Here is a 19,166-nt window from a genome sequence, read left to right on the forward strand (position 1 = left end):
AGAAAAATCAGGCTAATGAAAGAAGGATAATATAACAATGAGAATCAATATAAATGTGGATACATCAAGGTAGGAATGTGGGAAAGAAGATGGATAGGAGTAGTAGTAAGAAGAGAGGAGAAAATGCTGGAATTTGGCCGGAGGGAGGGGTGGGGAATGGATTGAGCGGTGGAGGTCACTGTAGACAAGTATAGCACACAGCAGCCTGAAATGAGTTCCCTAACCTCTGCAATGCTGCAGCAAAAACAAACCTACACACTCACATGTGTTCACATACAAACACAGCACACCTGGGTCGGGTGTCATGAATGAAATACCAGCCATAGCGAAGTCTGTAGCGCAGATATTGCACAATGTGGCGGCGAGCTGCTGAATGTGTGCAGCGCTACGGCTTCATCTAGTAACTGGCCTTAATTCAATTAAGAAACATGTTACACACACACACACACACACACACAGAGACACACACAGACACACACAGACAGACACACACACACAAGGAGTCACTGTGGATTATTTAAATAGTGGAATATTGTTATGAGGAAAAAGGACAGGAGACACAATAAGTCTGCTCCATGGTCCTTAAACCACTTTATACAAATATCAATATCTGATATAGTGGACCCACTATAGTCGCTATAGCTCTGCATACACCGTTCATATATGCAACAACATTATTGAATATATCTGGGTGAACTTGCTTTGGGTGTAATCTCCATATAATATTGTATGATTAACTAAACAAGTGAAGCAGTAGTCCGATACTTCGCCTCTATAAAAGCGAACACTTTAACGTGAAATCTAATGAAAAGTTAAGTTCCTGTATTAGCAATATTGCAATACAGATTAAGAAATATTATCAGCAAATGTGGCTTAAAATATCAACTAAAATAAGTGGTATAGTTAAGCAGCAGAATCAGATTTCTGTGTCGTATTATTGGATTACTGTAATTGCTTTATATAAAGAATTTCATGTTGGAGCTCATTAAAATAAAGATGGCACTTAACCAACCGGCAGTGCAATCTTAACAATGCTTTTCATTTTACTAGATGATAGTATATATCTGCACACAAATTTACTCCAAATGCAGTGCAGTATGAATTTAAATGCCTCTGAGATCTATTGGTTTAGAAGTGTGGAGTAGCATAAAGTACAGCACAAATATCCTGCCTGTTGGCTTTTTTGAAAGTCTGACCCTCTGACCTGCTTACAAAGCATGTTTCCTAATACAGTCAAACAATCATTAAAACATTTCCAACATGCGTAGCACTTGTGTCAGCAACAGCTTCTTGCTTTACTTCAAAAGAAAGATGTCTTGAATGAATGCACAAATCCAAAATGCCCTTCTTAATCACATTTTACTGACGACACTGGCAAATCTACTCATTATTTTCCTGCTTTCCATGTATGACACATGATTTGAATGCATTCCTTTGATTATATTTAAGAAAGTCTTCATGAGATTACATGTTTCATATGACTAAAGAGGTGCTGGTATTTGTAAATGGCTTAGGGCTTTTTTGGTTAAGGGAAAGCATGAGACATAGGAGAGAAGCTCAGGCGGTTTAGGCCTGATAACGAAGGATGGGGGAAGGGGGTATTACTGGAACTAAGGGATAAATGGTAATAGGGGAAAGTAGATAGCAGGAAGAGGGGGAAACACCGGCATACAATAGGAATGTTGAATGAGAATGATCATTAGAGCGATGAGTGAGGGTCTTAGGCATTGTTTAGAGTGGAGGAGGGAGTAGTGGAGAAAGTGCCGGGGATTGGGTGGGTACAGAGGAAGGAACGAGGGCGAGAAGTCAGAAAAAGTTTTCCTGTGTAACTGAAGCTTCAATAAATGATCTAAAAGTATGCTAAACGAGCCAACACTGAAAGGCTTTGGCCATGCTATAGCCCTTTTCTCCAGCTTGCTAACATGCTTTCAAAGACACCATTAGCATGTTGATGTTTAACCGGTGTTAATGCTTACTGAAGGGTAAGGATTTTAGCAGATTTTCCCAACTGTCAGGAGGTTAAAGTTACTCAAATGTATCCTCAGGGGATCATGAATATGTGTACTATATTACACCAAACAATCCAATAGTTATCAAGAAACTTAACTACAAATCTACAGTCATGGTGGTCCTAAGGCGGGAGTCAGAGGTTCACTAAAGTTTTTAAGACACAACGACAAATTATAAAGTAGATTTTTTGTGAAAGTGTTGACATGAAATCATGAGGGTCTTAAAGCTGTTGCTCCCTCTAGGGACCTTAAACATGCGTTGTAAAAATCACAGCAATCCAACAGGTGTTGAGATATACTGTATAACATGGACACACGCATATCTACGTCATGGTGGCGCAACAGGGAATATCAGGGGGGGGAGGGGGTGTTCTGCTGGTCCAAGCAACTAGCTGCACCTGAGAGGGGGGTGCGTCTTAAGGCAAAATAGGGCTACTCACCCCGGATAAGCTCTCTCACGGCGGGCAGCCTCAAAACCTCCTCCACATTCTTTGAGTTTTACAAAGTCACAACACACACTTTCATTCATCACACCACTCTGAATCATTTCATATAGCCAATTAAATCATAACTGTCTTAATGATTCAATATTTTAATTTGGGTTTTGAAGCTTTTGTGTGTTACCTCACTCATATTACAATTGTCCCTGATCTTACGCATCCCTAAGGACAATTATTCGTTAGTTTTTCATAAGAGGTTTGTTTTTCTCTTCATTTCTGATGTGTTGTGGGCAGAAAATGCATTTTGTGCGCATTTTCAGTTAATTACTTCCCTTTGTAAGCACTAGTGTTAAAGGGAGTTGCTCACATTCATTTCACACACACATTTTAAGAGGTGTTTTGTCCACACCATAGGCATAGATAATTCAATAAGCTTGAGTCTGGTGTGATTCAGATGGCTCATTCGTCCACCAGGGACCATGAGGGTCTACGCAAAAATTTCATGGCAATTATTTTGAACAGTTGTCAATGTTTTTCAGCCGAATGACTGGCATTTCCATCCCTAGAGCTGTGACAGGCAATGCAATGTGTCTGAGTCAATCATGAGCAGAGTATTCTTCATATCTGGCGGCGCAAAAGAATGGAATGACATATCAGCGCTACAACTTACAATGTTGATGCAATAACTGGCATTTTCTTATGTTTAAATTAGAAATGTGATTATTTTTGGAGATTCAGAGTTACAGATGATTTTAAATGTAATGGTAATCCCCACTTTTTATTTTAGAGTTCTACAGTAATCAATTTCCTTCACCTTGTCACTGCCTTGAGCCGAGAGTGAACAGTGATCCAGTTAAGTGTTTACAGTAAATCCAACATGACAACTGTCGAAAGGCCACAGTGCAAGGTTTTCCTTGTCCAATCATTGTAAATGGAGCATGCTGGAGAGGATCACAACTAGCTAAAATCTTGAAAACTTTTCTACAGTGTTAGACGGGAGAGAGACTTGTCAGAGGCGGCTGATGATCTGTGGTTTCTTCTGGTGAGTGTGCTGAGGCTGCTCTTGGCTTGGTCAGCTTTAGACTCCCTCCCTCAGACAGACTGTTAGAGAGATGGAGAAATGATGAAGCGAAGAGCTACAAACACACACTTCCTGCTATCTCTGTCTGTCACTGTCATCTATCTCCAAAGCCATACGGTGTCACACTGCTGTCTGGCTGTCTCCCTTTGCCACTCTTTTGTTCTGTGCTGAAAAAAGGCGCAGGGCCGCGGCATCAAAGTATGAATGACTTGAAAGCTCTGATCTCAATGTGCATACACACACATCATGGAAGTAATACAGCCTACACACACACACACACACACACACACACACACACACACACACACAGAAGACACACTGTGCAATTCAGTCTGTTTGGCTGGCTTTGTAGACAGCATCTGTTCTGCACCCTGTCATCCTCCCTTTGCACCCCACCCTCTGTGACAGGTGTAGGGGATTCAGATCCACGCGCTATGGTGGAGACACACACACACACACAAAGCTCATAGACACATGGTTAGTGTTTCGCCTAGACACACACACACACCTGCTATGTGGGGCAGTGCTTCAGTGCCCTGTGGTGCCAGGCAGGCGGAGAGGCACGTTGCGTGTTTACACCACCTGCTCTCGGGCCAAACACTGGATGAGGGATTAGCGCTGACAGAACATGAAGAACAGCAACACACATACAGTGGACAGATGTATATAAAAGCCTCTAAACTATCCAGGAAGTCAACAAGGTCAAACGTATTCTTTCTTCCACACACACCAAAACAAACACATCCATCAATCAGCTTTTACACACCCACTGGGACGGATGAGTGTGTTAACCCAGCTTCTTGTAGATGAGGAGCTTTCTCGCTTACAGACTTTTAATGCAGAGGCGCAGCTCTCTACTTACACAGCGATGACCTTTGGGCCTCAGACTAATTTCTATAAACACACTTTTGCAGACCAGGGCTGACCCTCGCCACATAGCATCAACACACCACCGGATGAGACCTCCACATCCCATATGCCGTGTTGCTTTAACCACTGGCGTGTACAGAGAGGTTTAATTAAGGCAAGAGGTAGAAGAAGAACTCAGATTTTGTACTTAAGGAGTGTAGTGTGGTCCTGTAATCAAAATATACTTAAAGGGTCAAAAGTAAAAGTACTCATTCTGCAGATTGGCTCATTTCAGAATAATATATGTTTTTATTATAATTATTGATCATTGAAGTGTTATCAAAGCTGGTAAAGGTGACGCTAGTTTGAATAACGTTGTATACTGCAGGGGAGCTTGTGAATTTACTCCAGGTGTAACTAAAGTATTTTTAAAGTATTGATTATATTTTACAGCATAGATCGAAATCTGCAAAGGAATAAAGGTATTAAATAAATGCAGTGGAGTAAAAGTACACAAACATGTTATATGAAATAAAGTGTGCATTAGAGAAGTTAAAAAATAAAGTCAGAATTTTGAGAAGTAAGATTTAAGAAAATAAAAAGAAATTGAATCTTTTTTTAAAATTACTCAAGTAAAAACATGGTGCTTCAGTACATTACTTTAAATTTGCTTGGTTTAGTTACACCGCTGATTAAGGCTCAGTTGTTACTGCAGAAAAAGGACATGACTTGAAATCCGAGCAAACCGTTATCAGGAAAACAAATGAATCTACTTGTAACTGAATTGGTGGTGGGGGATGAAGTCTACAACTGAATAGTAATAAAGGATCATGCTTTTGATGAAACAAAGTAATGTGGTTTACGAGAAAAGCATTGTGCTGTGCAACAGGAAGGCTTGATGTTATCTCCACTAAGCCAGAAGCGCACACTGCGGGATCTGTGCCAGCTTTGCCAACAGAAAAAAAAAAACTCTGCTAACTAAATGTGGCAGAAACTGGGAATGCTGGGAAACTTTCTGAGGTATGTCTTGTCTTCTGGGGATAACACGCCTGAGGGCATGAAGCTGTGGGTTGACAATGTATGCGTGTGTGTGTGGCTGCTCTCCTGATAGTGGTTCTATTTAAGGGAGACTTGTGCAGCAGAGACAGTGCTTGGTTATCTGCTGTTTCCAGCCCCGAGGAGGTGAGAGGAAGGACTGCATCCATTCTCAGTTTGATCAAGCTGAGCTGCCAATGAATTGGGTGAATGGTTACGTGCAACCACCTCCACACACACACACACACACACACACACACACACACCACTTGGATGTGCATTTGTTGAGGTGGTAATTGTTCCACAGCAGTAATTGCTATAGTGAAGCCTGCTGATAATTACGCGGCAGACAATGACAAATTGCTGCTCAAACAAGTTGACGGACGGGAGCTGAAATGACATTACCACAAAATATGGATGCACGCACAATCACACACACACACACACACACACACACACACAGCCCAACAGAAGCCAGTCAAACATGGCAGACCTCCTCTGGTGGATTCCTCACATTTCTGTCTTACCACTCAAGGACATGTTTATCCTTCTCTCTTCCAAATTACAGGGTAGACAAAAAAAAAAGAGGGATCTTCAAGGGGAGAAAGGGGGAGGGAGAGAGGGATGGGCCAGGGGAGGGTGAAACGATGGGTTCAGGTGTTCAGGAACAGCTGGTAGTCAAATGTATGAGGAAAAAAAAAAGAGCGGGGCTGACAGGACAGATGAGTGAGAGGGGGTGTATAAAAAGACTAGATTAATATTTCCTGAGAGACGTGAGGAATAATTGATGGAGACTTTATGCTGATTGACATTATGAAAGAGACAGACGTGCACTCAGATAGATGGAGTTCACCACACTGCATTATATGGGCTGTGTGTACTCAACACACACACTGGATGACAGACTGACAAACACAGCAGGCTCATTGTCCAGGGATCTGCAACACACGATATCTAGCAAACACAGGACATAGTGTAAGCTCTCTCTCTCTCTCTCTCACACACACACACACACAGATCTCAGCAGGCTATGTACAACAGCTCAGCTATATCGGAAAACAATGCCTTCTGGTTATTGTTCTTCAAAATCTGGACATGAATTGAGTCAACATTATAAAAACAATCCGTATTATCTCTAAGGGGACAGTTCTACAGTGAGCACTGCGCTGTTCCCCCACTCCCCCCTCTTCTCATCTGGTTGTGCTGCCTCAAGGCGAGCTGAGCAACAGGAACAAACCCAGTACAGCTCCACTGAACCAAATTGAAAAGGAAGAAAAACAGATTGGATTTTTTTTTTTACAATCCCTACATTTTACAGTGCTGTGGCAAAGCTCCTGCTGTAACCGTAAACACACAGAGTGTTGTATAAAACAAGCTAGAGCTGAACCGTTTAAAAAGGTCTAATGGCACAAAAGCAGGTACTGTATGACACTCAAATGCAACTCTTTAAACTGTCAGGCTTTTAAAAATATGGCATGCAATTATAATTAATAGCTTCTCTCTCCACTTCAAGCTAGATGGTGCCATTATACAAGCGCTACTGCTTTTAGTACAGGAGTAGCCACCTCAGAGGCAATAATCCCATGTATAGCCGTGACATTCTATAGGCTTTGGCACCCTCTGCAGGATTTCAGGAGCACCGCCAAATTAAAATCAGTGGAGTGTTCTCAGCGAGTGAACTTTGTGTTACAGTACACAAATGCATCTCTTCGAAAAAAGCACTAATGCATCAAGTCATGCCCAGGGACACACTATTTGAAAGTGACGTCATCTAAAACCCATTTGTTGATTTCAACTACAATCCTAATTTATATTTGACCTTCTTTAATGAGAAATTAGACACAACTGAGGTAGTTAAACTGAAACGCTGACTTTAAATGTATTATGTGAACAGATTTAGCATAACTGTATTAGAAAGCAATACAAGTTCCAACAAAAAAAGGATTGGGTTCAACTTCACATCATTGCCTTCAACTAACCTAATTCAGTTGTGTAAAAAAAAAATTGACAATACGTTTAATTAATCCGTCTTTTCAGAGTAGTAGCAAAGGCCTGCTTTAAATGAGTAACCATTACCCACATATACTAGCTGGAATTTTACAAACTATCCAAATATGGCAGTTATCTTGGCAGTGATTGTGTGATAGTATGTGTGCAGGATTTGTTCAATGCCATTAATATTGCAAAATGAGTTTGAGAAACTGATGGCCCTTCCAGTCTCTAGGTGGCACTGTGGCCCCGAATGAAAATGTTAAACCATGACATCATCCCTAACATGCTTCAACAAAAATGGTCAACTTTGTGGTTTATGGAAATGTAATCACCTGCTGTTAACTGAACAATTTCCTTCAGTCATCAGAGGAATCTGTACTACAGCTGATACATGAACACAATGGCAGGAGGGAAAATGATTAATATACAACAAAGATTGCATAGAAGAGAGCGCATCGACAGAATATGCTGGATTACTAATGAGCAGCACCTGGGAAGCCTTTTCAAACCGCCTAATGAAACGGCACCCTGTGGTTGGTGTTAATGGTCAGAGAATATGAAACGACCAATGGCCATTTGAAAACCAAATTATATTTAAATCCAGGTAACCGAATAAAATACACTGATGATATTATGCAGGGGATTCATTTCTTCAAACCACCTCCATAGAAGTTTGCAGAACATATCTGATCAGTTCAACATTAATGTACTTGTAATCGTTCTCTACCTAAGCAATTACAAGCCCCCCCCCCCTTTAATGTTTAATCTGCATTGTTCAGACAAGGTTAAATAACGAGCACACTGTTTTGACTTTTTCCAAAAAAGATTTATTGAACAATTTTCTTGTTTGCAGCTGCGACCTGTGGGGAAACACAAAAACATCATGAGGTAAATTCATAAAGTGAGTCCAAAGCAGACGAGGTGTTGCAGTTCCTTTTGGAATCTTGTGTTTCCCGCAAATTCAAATCAAATGACTTGCTGTGGACAAAATTGCTTGTTAATGGTTTCATCATGCTGCAATTTATGGCACAAATGAGCCAAAATATTGAAAGGCATTCATATCAGTTGCGATCAAATGAAACTTCCCATGTGCTTAATATTCCATTCGTTTAACTTGTAAATTTCTATTCCTAAGACGCTGCACAACAGTGTTTGAATAGGAAATGCCAACTTATGGAAGTAAGATGCTATCAAAATGCAATTTCATGGGGACTTGAGTAAACACAGTTTGGAGGAGAAATAGTTTTGTGTTTCGGTTGCTGCCAAAAACACCATGAATAGTCTAATGAGTACTAGCAGAAACCGCGCCTGCAAGGGAAAAGCAATCTTAAAAAAGGCCTTAAGAAATTACAACACGAGAGGATATACGAGGAGGTAGCAGACGCACACCAACGGGCTTTGTGTCAGTTTGCTGCAGCAGGTATGGGGGGGCCGGGCCCAGGTCTGCTCATCTGCATACTGCTCATTAGCATGGGTAAACAAGGAGAAAACTGGTGCCATACGGCAGAGTTGCCAAGCATGAAATTTCCGCCACATGTTTACCCCCTTTACCCTTGGATTATCACAACACTGCTGCCTCTCTCCATTTCTGACAAGCCCCAACTGTGATTTGTTTTTTAAGTCGAGCAAAACATGCCAGTAGTGTACCATACAAGACACATAACTCACTTTGCTGGCAGAGGAAAATGTGCCTTAGGACACGTGTTGGAAGAGAGACTTGCATGCTGAAGTGACACTGGGACCGTGTCCTCCCGCAACACACAAGGTGTCACATCAAGGCAAAGGGATGGCATTTCTGTGATCACTCGCGCTTAAGGCACCACCCCGAGTGCCTCTGAACGGCACATAAATGCCAGAACGTGTCACACAAAAAAAAAAAAAACCTTTGCCGTGCCAGCATGATGTGGCACTGATATGCACTCATCTGTGAGCCTGACACCGGAGCATTTCAACTGTTGCAGGAGGTAAGGACAGTCTCCTTGGCACCATGGTTACCACTAAAAGCAGTGGGAAGTAAACACCTTTCTTATTTCCATTAGTAAGACTGTAGGAAACAAGTAGAGGCTCAAGTTAAAAGGGCCTGAAGGGATTCAACTCTCAGCCACCTAGATGGTTTATGACTGCCAGAGGAAAAGTCTTCACTGCTACAACACAGAGCTCTGCTGCTATAAACTGCCCTTTCTGCAACAATGAGAAACCTTTTGGACACAATCTGAATACAAAAGCCTTTACAGACACATGGTATTCCTGACCGTGCTGTATAATCCTTAGTGTGGCTGAACTCATTCGACTGATGATTTTGTACAGTGGGGGGGAAATAGCGCATCTGTTTCTTTTAATAATCACAATTAATTAAGTACAAGACAATTAAAAGTCATGAAAGGATTTGAAGCGTACAACATCAACGCAGACATTGCTCATAGTATTCATAGAGAAATGGATTTGACCCTTTCAGATACCACAACACACTCTGACACCATCCTTGTGCAATAAATAAATGGCTTTTACAACCAGTTGCTGCAGCACTACCATTGGTGGTTGGCCAGGCTGTGCCCTGTGTGTACCATATGCATTGAGAGCCCCATGTTATATATGAAAGATATGGTACTGTAAATGAGCAAAGGCTTAACACAACCATATGGTTTTTGGTACACTGGCATTCATTACTAATTTCTTATAAGATAATTTCATAAAACTTTAAGATTTGGAAACGATCATCGCATTTTTTGCTTAGACGTTCTAAAACACAAGTACTCAAATGATCGAGAGTGGTTTGTTTCTCACCTGACCGGCGATTCTATCCAGGTCTCTGGTTCCCTGGGCGGTGAGCCTGCGACCACTGAGAGAAACAGAACAGCAAAATTTAACACAAGAAAATGATGGATCTGAGACTACAACCACTCACTCGGTAAAAATTCAATGCATAAAAATGCAAAGTCCTTGAGAACTACTTCTTTACGCCACATTGACATCAGTATTACAGTCAGGGAAAGCCATGTATCAATATTCCATTTGTACAAAAATCCCTCCATCAACCATGAAACAAAGGCAATTTGAATAGCCTTTCATTTCCCTGCCCACTTGAACTGAATAATAACTAAGCAAATCATTAGTCCTCAGTGGTGGGATTACGGTTTTATTGCACTTGCAGAGGAAAGTCAGGCTTATACATTAAGAGATTTCACAGTTATCCAGCATCACATTGATGGGTCTGTTTTAAAGCAAAGAAAAATGATTGCAAGAATGACCGGCCACATGTGCACAGCGGTGTGTAGACTCCTTCATGATCACATTAGCACCGAACATTATTTAATAACAAGTCTTTAAATTCGTGTTGAATTATTTTCAGTTTGAAAAAGGATAATCGAGGCACTCACCCGTTGGGATCCTTCTCAACCATCTTGAGGAGCTCGAGGGCCTGCAGCACCTTACGAGCCACGTTCTTGGATCCTACGCTGTAGTGAGCAGGGCACACACCGTTCCTCTGGCGACTTCCATAGATCTTGGTCATAGAGCCAACACCAGCACCTCCACGGAGGTACAAATGGCGAACTGTGGATGCTGTTGGGAGCCGAGGAGATGAGGGTGTTAAGACGCAACATCAGAAACAATAGAGTTCTTTGAAGGTTTGCTCCTACCATGCTAAAACATATTGATCAGTAGGCTTATTGAATCAGTACGAAAGACAAAAAAACATACTTAGTGCAGTTTCATATTTCATGAGCTATGCAAAGCAGTCAGAACTTAACATTCAAGAACATCTACATCATAAAAATGCATTGTTAGTTCATCTTTTAACATTTAAAGGAATGGCAGATTGAAATATTTGGACTGTTAATAGTTCTGGAAATGATAACCAATTGGCAAATTAACTCTGGCTTATCTTCATTTGCTTCTCAAGCACCATTGAAAAAAAAGGGCAGAACATTTTAAAGATAGTTGCCTTGATACTGAGAACAGTAGTAATAGGTGTACACCCAATGCACCATGAATAGATGCCACAAGGGATGCGTGTTTAGGGAATTTGGATGAGCTATTAAATCAAGATAAGTTCTTTACAAATGTTGTAAATTATTGCAGAACTTTGCAAATATGTTTTAAGGCCACGGTAACGGCCCCTTCAAATCACAGCAGAGTTTGGGCCGCCTTGTGTTAGGCCAAGTAAGATATGGCTTCATCATGCCCATCACTACTACCATGTGATATCCTATACATTCTTTAGTGACGTAAAATGCAGAACACACAAGGGGGGCATAAACTCCCAACACAAAATACATTGCTTAGTAGTAGAACTTGCTGCAACCAACTAAACAGAAACACAACCAGTCTTTCTAGGATTAAAGTGACAGCCGGGATACACAGGAATAGAGGGGACTTACCAGCTCTGATGTAGAACCAGTTCTCATCACTGGGGGCCAGCTCCTTGTGCTTGCCCAGCTTGACAAGGTCCACCCAGTCAGGCACCTTCAGCTTTCCTGACCTGAGGAAAGACAAGTAGTGTCAGTATGTACCAAAACAATACCTTATTTAAGACTTTGTTGGCATGTACCATGTGTTTCTACAACAAAAGACCATCTATTAGAGTACATACAACTAACAGCGACTTTAATCAAGTCCACAGCAAATGACCATCACAACGTAATGCCCAAAGAGGGCAAAAAAGGTTAAAATGATGTTTGGAAACAAAATACTCACTTCTTCAGGAAAGCCGAGAGGGCACGGACAAATTCCTGCTGGTTGACGTCTTTCACTGTGACACCAGGCATCTAAATAACAGAAACACATTCATTTAATACACGTTTCATCAGATACAGAGAGTTCAAAAGGTTAGCAGGCTTAGGTGAAAACACTTCATTCCAGCATGGTCGTAAATTGATGGATGAGGCACAACACCTTTAAAATAAAAACTCAATACAAAACTACACAATTCACTTATGGCACTTTCAATGAATGCATACCAGCTCTGGTATCACGTGTATGTGACATTGTTATCTGCCAAATTAAACTGATGAGCATAGGTACTAACAATATAGCACATGTGATTCTGTTTATAACGTTATATTTAACACAGACCCTTACCTACAATAATCTTACGAGTTTTCTACGTAAGAACACAACTATTATGATGATGCTTTTACCTCAACAGTGGTAATAACGTGGTAAAACAACATTAGCTGTAGACCATGCGATAAGCTAACGACGCTAGCTATGCGATTAACATCCTATTTTAATTTCAATGTGCCCGTCAGACTGGCCCAATCTGCACATCTAATGTTACTATTTTGATAACAATTGAGATGTGCAATCAAAGCACAACCCCAACTATTTAAGACAGATTCACGAGTGGGATAATGCTTACACGCGTTCAACCGGTGTTAGCATCTTTAGCGACAGGCATGTAAGGGCTAATAGGAAGGCTACTGTTAGCTGTCGGAGGATATGCTCACGTTACTCGTACACCGTCGCCATTTACAAGCAGATAATTCACTGGGATCCCAAAACCATTCAAGTGATATCCGTTTTAACTATATGCATAATAAATGTACATTTTGGCAATCCATCGTAACTAACACGGGACAGCTAACCACTAGCTAGCAGGCCATAACGAGGTAGCATGGGGGCAGCCATGACGAACAGACCTATGCTATGAGCGCAACATTCAAGTAAATTCCTTGCAAAAACCTATATAGACGTCTAATTATCTCGCTCAAAGCTCAACCGATTCTTTACTCTGTACCTTATATCCTTCCTGACCAAGTTTCTGGTCTAAATGATCAAAAATTGACGCATTTTAGTGTCATATAACCCGGGGAAGAATTCTAGCGCTTTACCTTGCTTGTGGCCAGCGAAGGGAAGAGGGTGGAACGGGGTTTCCAACCGATGTTAAAACGGGCAAATCTCGTTTCATTACGCGAGAACAAAGAGTTGTTTTTCTCATCGATTCCTATAATCACATCCACCGAGCACACAGACTGCTAGAGAACATCGAGATGCTTACCAACTATGTTGATGTCCCATATTCACTAAAATACAACTTTTACTGTATGATTAACTCGGACAGTTGAGTAGATGTGTACATTTTCTCATGCAAAACAAGTTCAATTTATAGCTATAGTGCTATTTGGGTGCCTTAACTATTATTTTAAACTTACATTTGCCTAAGCAGAAAGGTTACATTTATTGTAGGCTAAATGTTGACTTTTTATTAAACTTGTATTTTCTGTATTGGCCTACTCCTGCCATCAGGTTGCTGTAGCCTATTATTTATATTCTGTTATTTCTTTCACTATTTGTATTGCTTTTATTTGTTGTGAGTCTGTGTGCAAAACCCTAACCCTTATACATATTAAAAAATGAATATCCTTGGCGTCCAATATTTCTTTAAACATCAGTAAACATTGTGCACCATGGTCACAATTCATGAAGTCTTCAGAATATTTCTTTTCATTAAGGTCATTGAAAGGGAGGAGGGGGGGCTTTCTTGATACTGACAATTATTTGGAACAAGGTTAAACAGCAACCAATTTCAAGGCAGCCACAAAGTTTACAAATTCTTCTTTGTGGCCGGTTTGATCCCATCGGAAGACGGTCTCTTGTTTTCTGTTTATGATTTGTATTTTGGGTATGTTTTTGGGAAATCATGCTCAGTTGTACTCAGTGTGCCCTTATTGGCAACACTGTGAGAATTATTTGTACAAAGATTTTATATACTTGGGTGATATATTTTGGAAATATGGGCACATTTTCCAGGCTATAACTGTCAGCCCTGCAGTTCAATGAGGCTCATTTGCATTTGAACTAAAGTAAATATTTTGAGCACACAAATCTCCGCTTTCAACCAATTGTCAATCGAGTGACTCCAGGCTTTGTCTCTTTGTCGTCAGTAGAGCTTTGTACATGTCTTTGTTTATTACAATATCCGTCTTTCATCAGTGGAATGACATTGATAACATTAAGTGGAAAAGGGACATTCCTTTTGAAGAAATGCGTTTCGTATGTGTAGGAATTATAGCAAAATATTTTAGATAGTGATATGGATTGCTCCTTTTGCCTCATGGAACAATGCCTTCAGATAACATCAGTAAATGTCTGTTTATTTTATCACCTTGTGATCATGGACACACACATTGTCGATTAAGGGAATAGCTCTTATTTTTCTTTGTCTCTCTTTACAGTTATGAGAACATTAGAGGAATCAAATCCAAATCTGAGTGATTTTTCTGTTGTTGCAAAAATCATTATCCTTAATTCCTCATTTGTGTGTGCAAACCATGCTCATAATTGCATGTGTGTGTGTGTGTGTGTGTGTGTGTGTGTGTGTGTGTGTGTGTGTGTGTGTGTGTGTGTGTGTGTGTGTGTGTGTGTGTGTGTGTGTCTATTTACATACTTCCTTCGCTGGCAGTGATGATGTTGCCCTTTGCACACCTCAGATGGAAAGGGCATGCATGCTCCAACATTGACACAATTGATATGTTTGCAGAGACCTGAGAGATAGATAGAAGGTAGGTGGATAAGCAGAGGTTTATGAATCAGGTAACTCTGTCAGCAGAGGCAGAGAGTGAGAGATAGAGATCCTAGAGGGAAATAAAAAGGCAGCCAAGTCATACAGAGGACAGATTATAGAGCTTTGTATTGACTGTTTGTGCCATCGCAGGGCTTCACAACAGGTAACTGTACCTTTTTCTCCTCTTTATTCTTGTGACCACTGAATGTTTAGCTGTCTGAAAAGCTCTAGCAACCCAAATGGTTGGATGTTGATTAATTAAGGCAATTAATTACACTGGGAGTGACCATCAACTTGAAATGAAAACACACAAGGTGGATTAAACTGCATTAATTAGTTCGGTAAATCAATTGTGGCCCTTCAACTGGTGAGACAGGAGACAACTGTGTAAAGTGATTATGAAGTGGTTATTTCAGCAAGTCACGTTCATTTTGGAACAGTGTCGACTTACACAGAAATTTGTAAAAAAAGGTCAAACTAATTACGACGAAAGGACAGGTGTCATGTTGCTCAGACAAATCTGCTATTTCAATATTCCTCCACACCGCTTTATGGGAGTCTTTTGTTTGCAATTGCTCTAAAAATTAGCTGCCAATCATTTCTGAATAAAATTACCCATACGTGAGAGTGTGCACCTGTGTGATTGAGTGTAAGTGTTGATGTATTTATGCAAAAATGTCTAGGCCTATTTGTGTGTCAGAGAGTCTGAGTGTAGGAATGATGCATGCTGTTCCAGAAAGAGGAGAAAGGCAAAACAAAGACTATAGCAAAAGAGGAGAAAAAAGCCAGTGTTAACAGTATGTTGCCACCCAGCTTGGTACTTGGTTGCCATGTCTTTGCATGTTGCTCACATCCTCAGTGGAGAAGTTCTGTCAAGTCTGTTCTGACTGACCTTTTCACTCTCCAGGCACGTTTACAGCTCTCCAATAGCTATCAAAATATCTATTCTCACGCTGCCCATCTCTCTGCCACTAGCATAAACCTCCATCATGCAGTCTGTTTTTATTATTCTGACCTACACTCCTATGCTTAACCTCAACATTTCCACCAACACTTGTCACTCCTTTCTCATTTGTATTCCCTCTATTCTTTGTGTATCTCTAAGTTTGACCATTCCTTTCACAATGCAAGTCAACGCTGCAGGAGCATGAGCAATGTGAGGGCAGGACTGGCAACTCGTGTGGGTGTGAATTAAGCTGTATTTGCACAAGCATCCATTACAATTTTCTTAATATTTGCCCTTTGACATCATTATAAATAAGGACTTTTTAAGCTGTACCCTTTGCCTTTATCAACTATGTTTGTATCTCCTGCAGACATGGAACCCATTTGGCTGTACTCCACCTGTCAGTGCATCCTATCTGTATCCCTAATAGTGGTGAGTGTGAGGTTGTGCAAGGCGGTCAGTGGAAGTGGAACAGTGGCTGACATCCAGGAGGGAACCCAGGGAGCCAGGCCAAAACCCGGGAGCGTCTCATGCTGTCTGTGTCTGTGCCTGGCCTGGGTGGGGGCTCTTGGTGGTGCAGTTGGGGTCCCTGTGAATGTGCTGCTGAACCTGCGAACCCCACATTGTCTGTACACATGCATAACCCTGGTGTGCTGCCCCCTGCTGGTGAGGCAGTTCACCATGTTCCTGTTGATGATGCTCACACTGGACGCCCACCTGCAGCATCACTTGGCGGAACGGTGAGGATTAAATTAATAGTAAAAGTATAAAAAAACACAAATCAATGTGATGTAAAGAGTAATATTCTAAGGCTAACAATGAACAAATGAATACCAGCAAGACATCTTACATACACAGAAGATTCTTTCTAAGCATATGAGCATCACATTCTGTAAATCACATTCAGAAACCGAATACCTTTATTCGTCCTGCAGAGGGGAAATTTTCATTTGTTACAGCAGACAGAGCCAATGACAGCCTAATATTACACCAAAGATATGAAAATATATACAAGAATTACACAATAATGTCTGCAATAGTTTGTTGTACGTGTGGGTGAGAGTGTATATCTGGGAGACAAGAGTTAACGCTTTTCATGCAAGCTTTCAGCAGTTAATAAAGGAAATCAATATAGGTATTGCAGAAAAAAAGCAGCAAACATTACTAGAGTAAATATCAATAGGATCAGAGGCTCTTAGATTTTATGATTGCCAGTGACCTACAACTCCAGCCTTTCAGTGGAAAACAGTCAGTATTTTATTTCTTCGTGGTCTTCAACTGTTTTGAACCATCCACTTACCCAGTTGATGTGAGTAAGATTGGATTTTTCTACACCTCATTCGTTGCCTTTTTGTGTTTTTGGTGTCATTGGGGGATGAAGATGGAGGAGGTGTTGTACTGGAGAAACTACTCCTGTGCATATTTTTTTTTCAAAGTGTAAGGCAGGCCTCCCCAGGGGGGCTGCATACAGTTTCAGGGGAGGCTCAGTAAATGGTAGTGAAAATATCACATGAGTTATCAAAAGAAGATCACATAGAATAACATAAGTGTGTGTGATTTGGTTAAAAGGACATTTGGGATAGAGCAGTTTTGTAGAATTTACCGTCCAATTCACTTTTCTGGAGTCAGAGACTATTAAACCCTAAAGAAAGACCTTTTTTCATGTATTAGGTATAGTCTGAAGTCATCAATACCAGACTATCTTGGCACCTCTGATGAGTGTCTATGGGATTAAATAACTTTATCATGAGCCCATTAGGATTCAGGTATCAAGCAAAACTAATCAGGTTATAAAAGGGGTGTTAGAGGTTAGGACTGCTGCATTTGTTTGCAGTTTCAGCACTCAAATATGTCCACATGTTGTGAATACCCAGGTACTCTTCAGTGATGACACGTCAGCGAGCTCTGTGCGTGGTCCTGCTGTGCTGGGTGGCCTCGGTTCTGTCCTCCTTCGCCCAGTTCATCGGCTCGGACATCATCGACACTTGGAGGAGCGGCAGGAGGGGTCCGGGCACGGCTGGCCTCGGGCTGGTTGGCAATTGGACGACCTCTTTGCCCCATCTTACCCCTTCCCCGCCCCCTAAGCACAACCATGATCGCAAGGTGATTGGAAAGTACCTTCCATACGGAGGCTTCCTGTCAAAGTTTTATGTTGAAGACATGCACAACTTCACCTATGCTGAGATCCACAGCAGCCACTGGGGAGTGTGCGCCCCTGACACCATTCTCAGTCCCCATTTCCTGGTCTATGTCCATGGGATGACAGTGTTTATGCTCCCTTTGCTATGCCTGCTGGTCATTTACCTCGACCTGCTATGCATTAGGCCCAGAAAGACTCCTCTTAGTCATGCAGATCCACCTAAACATGACTCCGGCCGGGTCCGCTCCCTTGCTCTTTCCCTCTCCCTTTTAGTTCTGCTGTGCCTGCCACTCCACATCATCCATGCCCTTGTGCTTCACAACCCCACTACCAATATTCCTGCCTGGGCTCATGCAGTTGCCACATTCCTCTTCCAGCTGTACAGCCTTGTGCCGCAGATCCTCTTCACTCCTCCTAAAAAACAGAGAGAACGGGCAACCTTTCCTCTTTCTGTTGCCCACATCCCACCTCCACTGACCCCGTCCAGAGGAAAATCTGTCCACACGGCCCTGTGTGAGGCAGTGCAGGCCGCTCCGTGGGCTTCAGCCAAACACTCCATAAAAGCCAAAGTGTGCCCAGAGGTCTGAATTATTGGGAAAATGGAAAAAATATGGGCTGTTGTTTTTTTTATGTAAACATGTCATCATCTTTAAGCAGTGCAATTAAAACACTGTTCCTTCCTTGTTCTGTTTGCTTGAGAAAAAGTTAATGTTGGCGACAAGCAGCTTGGGGGCTTGAGGAGAATAAATATAGCATGATCCTGTTTGTTGTTGTCCTGTCATGTTAACTAATCAGCAACCTTATGCACAGACGCTGTGAATAAACCGCAAATGAAAAGGCCAGTTAATTATCAGGTCCCGCACCAAATGTCAGTGAGAAAATTAAGTCTCAAGATGATGACGATTATCCTGATCACAGATGTCTGTTTTCTTCGACTGCTTTTCCTGTGGGTCTTATTTTAAGCCCAGCTCTAAGTCTCTGATAAGCCCACCACCAGTAGTGTAGATATACTGTATGACAGACAGCGTTTAATTAAACATTCCTAATAACATGCGGTCCAGAGAGGACGCAGCCTATAGGGAGAACATCATTAACCTGGTTATGACACAATCTCCATGCCTCCTTTGATTAAACTTGTAAATACAATGCGACGCACTCATAAAATAAAAA

The 19,166-nt window shown here is 41.4% G+C and overlaps 2 protein-coding genes across 2 annotated transcripts; one reads left to right on the forward strand and one right to left on the reverse strand.

Moving 5' to 3' along the window:
- Positions 1-8,210: 8,210 nt before the first annotated feature.
- On the reverse strand, positions 8,211-13,324 carry rps19 (ribosomal protein S19). The gene is made up of 6 exons (XM_063879892.1): positions 13,238-13,324; positions 12,102-12,172; positions 11,786-11,886; positions 10,784-10,967; positions 10,191-10,245; positions 8,211-8,266 (listed from the first exon to the last, which is right to left on the reverse strand). Exons 2-6 carry the CDS (start codon positions 12,170-12,172, stop codon positions 8,234-8,236), a joined length of 444 nt encoding a protein of 147 aa, XP_063735962.1. The 5' UTR covers positions 13,238-13,324; the 3' UTR covers positions 8,211-8,233.
- A 2,904-nt stretch (positions 13,325-16,228) lies between these two features.
- LOC134861683 (uncharacterized) lies at positions 16,229-18,583 on the forward strand. Its single transcript, XM_063879090.1, has 2 exons — positions 16,229-16,596; positions 17,731-18,583. Exons 1-2 carry the CDS (start codon positions 16,229-16,231, stop codon positions 18,581-18,583), a joined length of 1,221 nt encoding a protein of 406 aa, XP_063735160.1.
- Positions 18,584-19,166: the final 583 nt, after the last annotated feature.

This window comes from Eleginops maclovinus, chromosome 3 (assembly GCF_036324505.1).
Source record: "Eleginops maclovinus isolate JMC-PN-2008 ecotype Puerto Natales chromosome 3, JC_Emac_rtc_rv5, whole genome shotgun sequence".
Classification (NCBI taxonomy): Eukaryota; Metazoa; Chordata; class Actinopteri; order Perciformes; family Eleginopidae; genus Eleginops; species Eleginops maclovinus.

Excerpts from the sequence above, each read along its gene's own strand:
- rps19 (XM_063879892.1), bottom strand. The coding sequence starts at position 12,172 with ATGCCTGGTGTCACAGTGAAAGACGTCAACCAGCAGGAATTTGTCCGT. Across the intron at positions 10,968-11,785 it reads CTGGTTCTACATCAGAGCTG|CATCCACAGTTCGCCATTTG; the intron begins GTAAGTCCCCTC and ends GGCTCCCAACAG. Across the intron at positions 10,246-10,783 it reads GTTGAGAAGGATCCCAACGG|TGGTCGCAGGCTCACCGCCC; the intron begins GTGAGTGCCTCG and ends TGTTTCTCTCAG.
- LOC134861683 (XM_063879090.1), top strand. The coding sequence starts at position 16,229 with ATGGAACCCATTTGGCTGTACTCCACCTGTCAGTGCATCCTATCTGTA. Across the intron at positions 16,597-17,730 it reads CAGCATCACTTGGCGGAACG|GTACTCTTCAGTGATGACAC; the intron begins GTGAGGATTAAA and ends GTGAATACCCAG.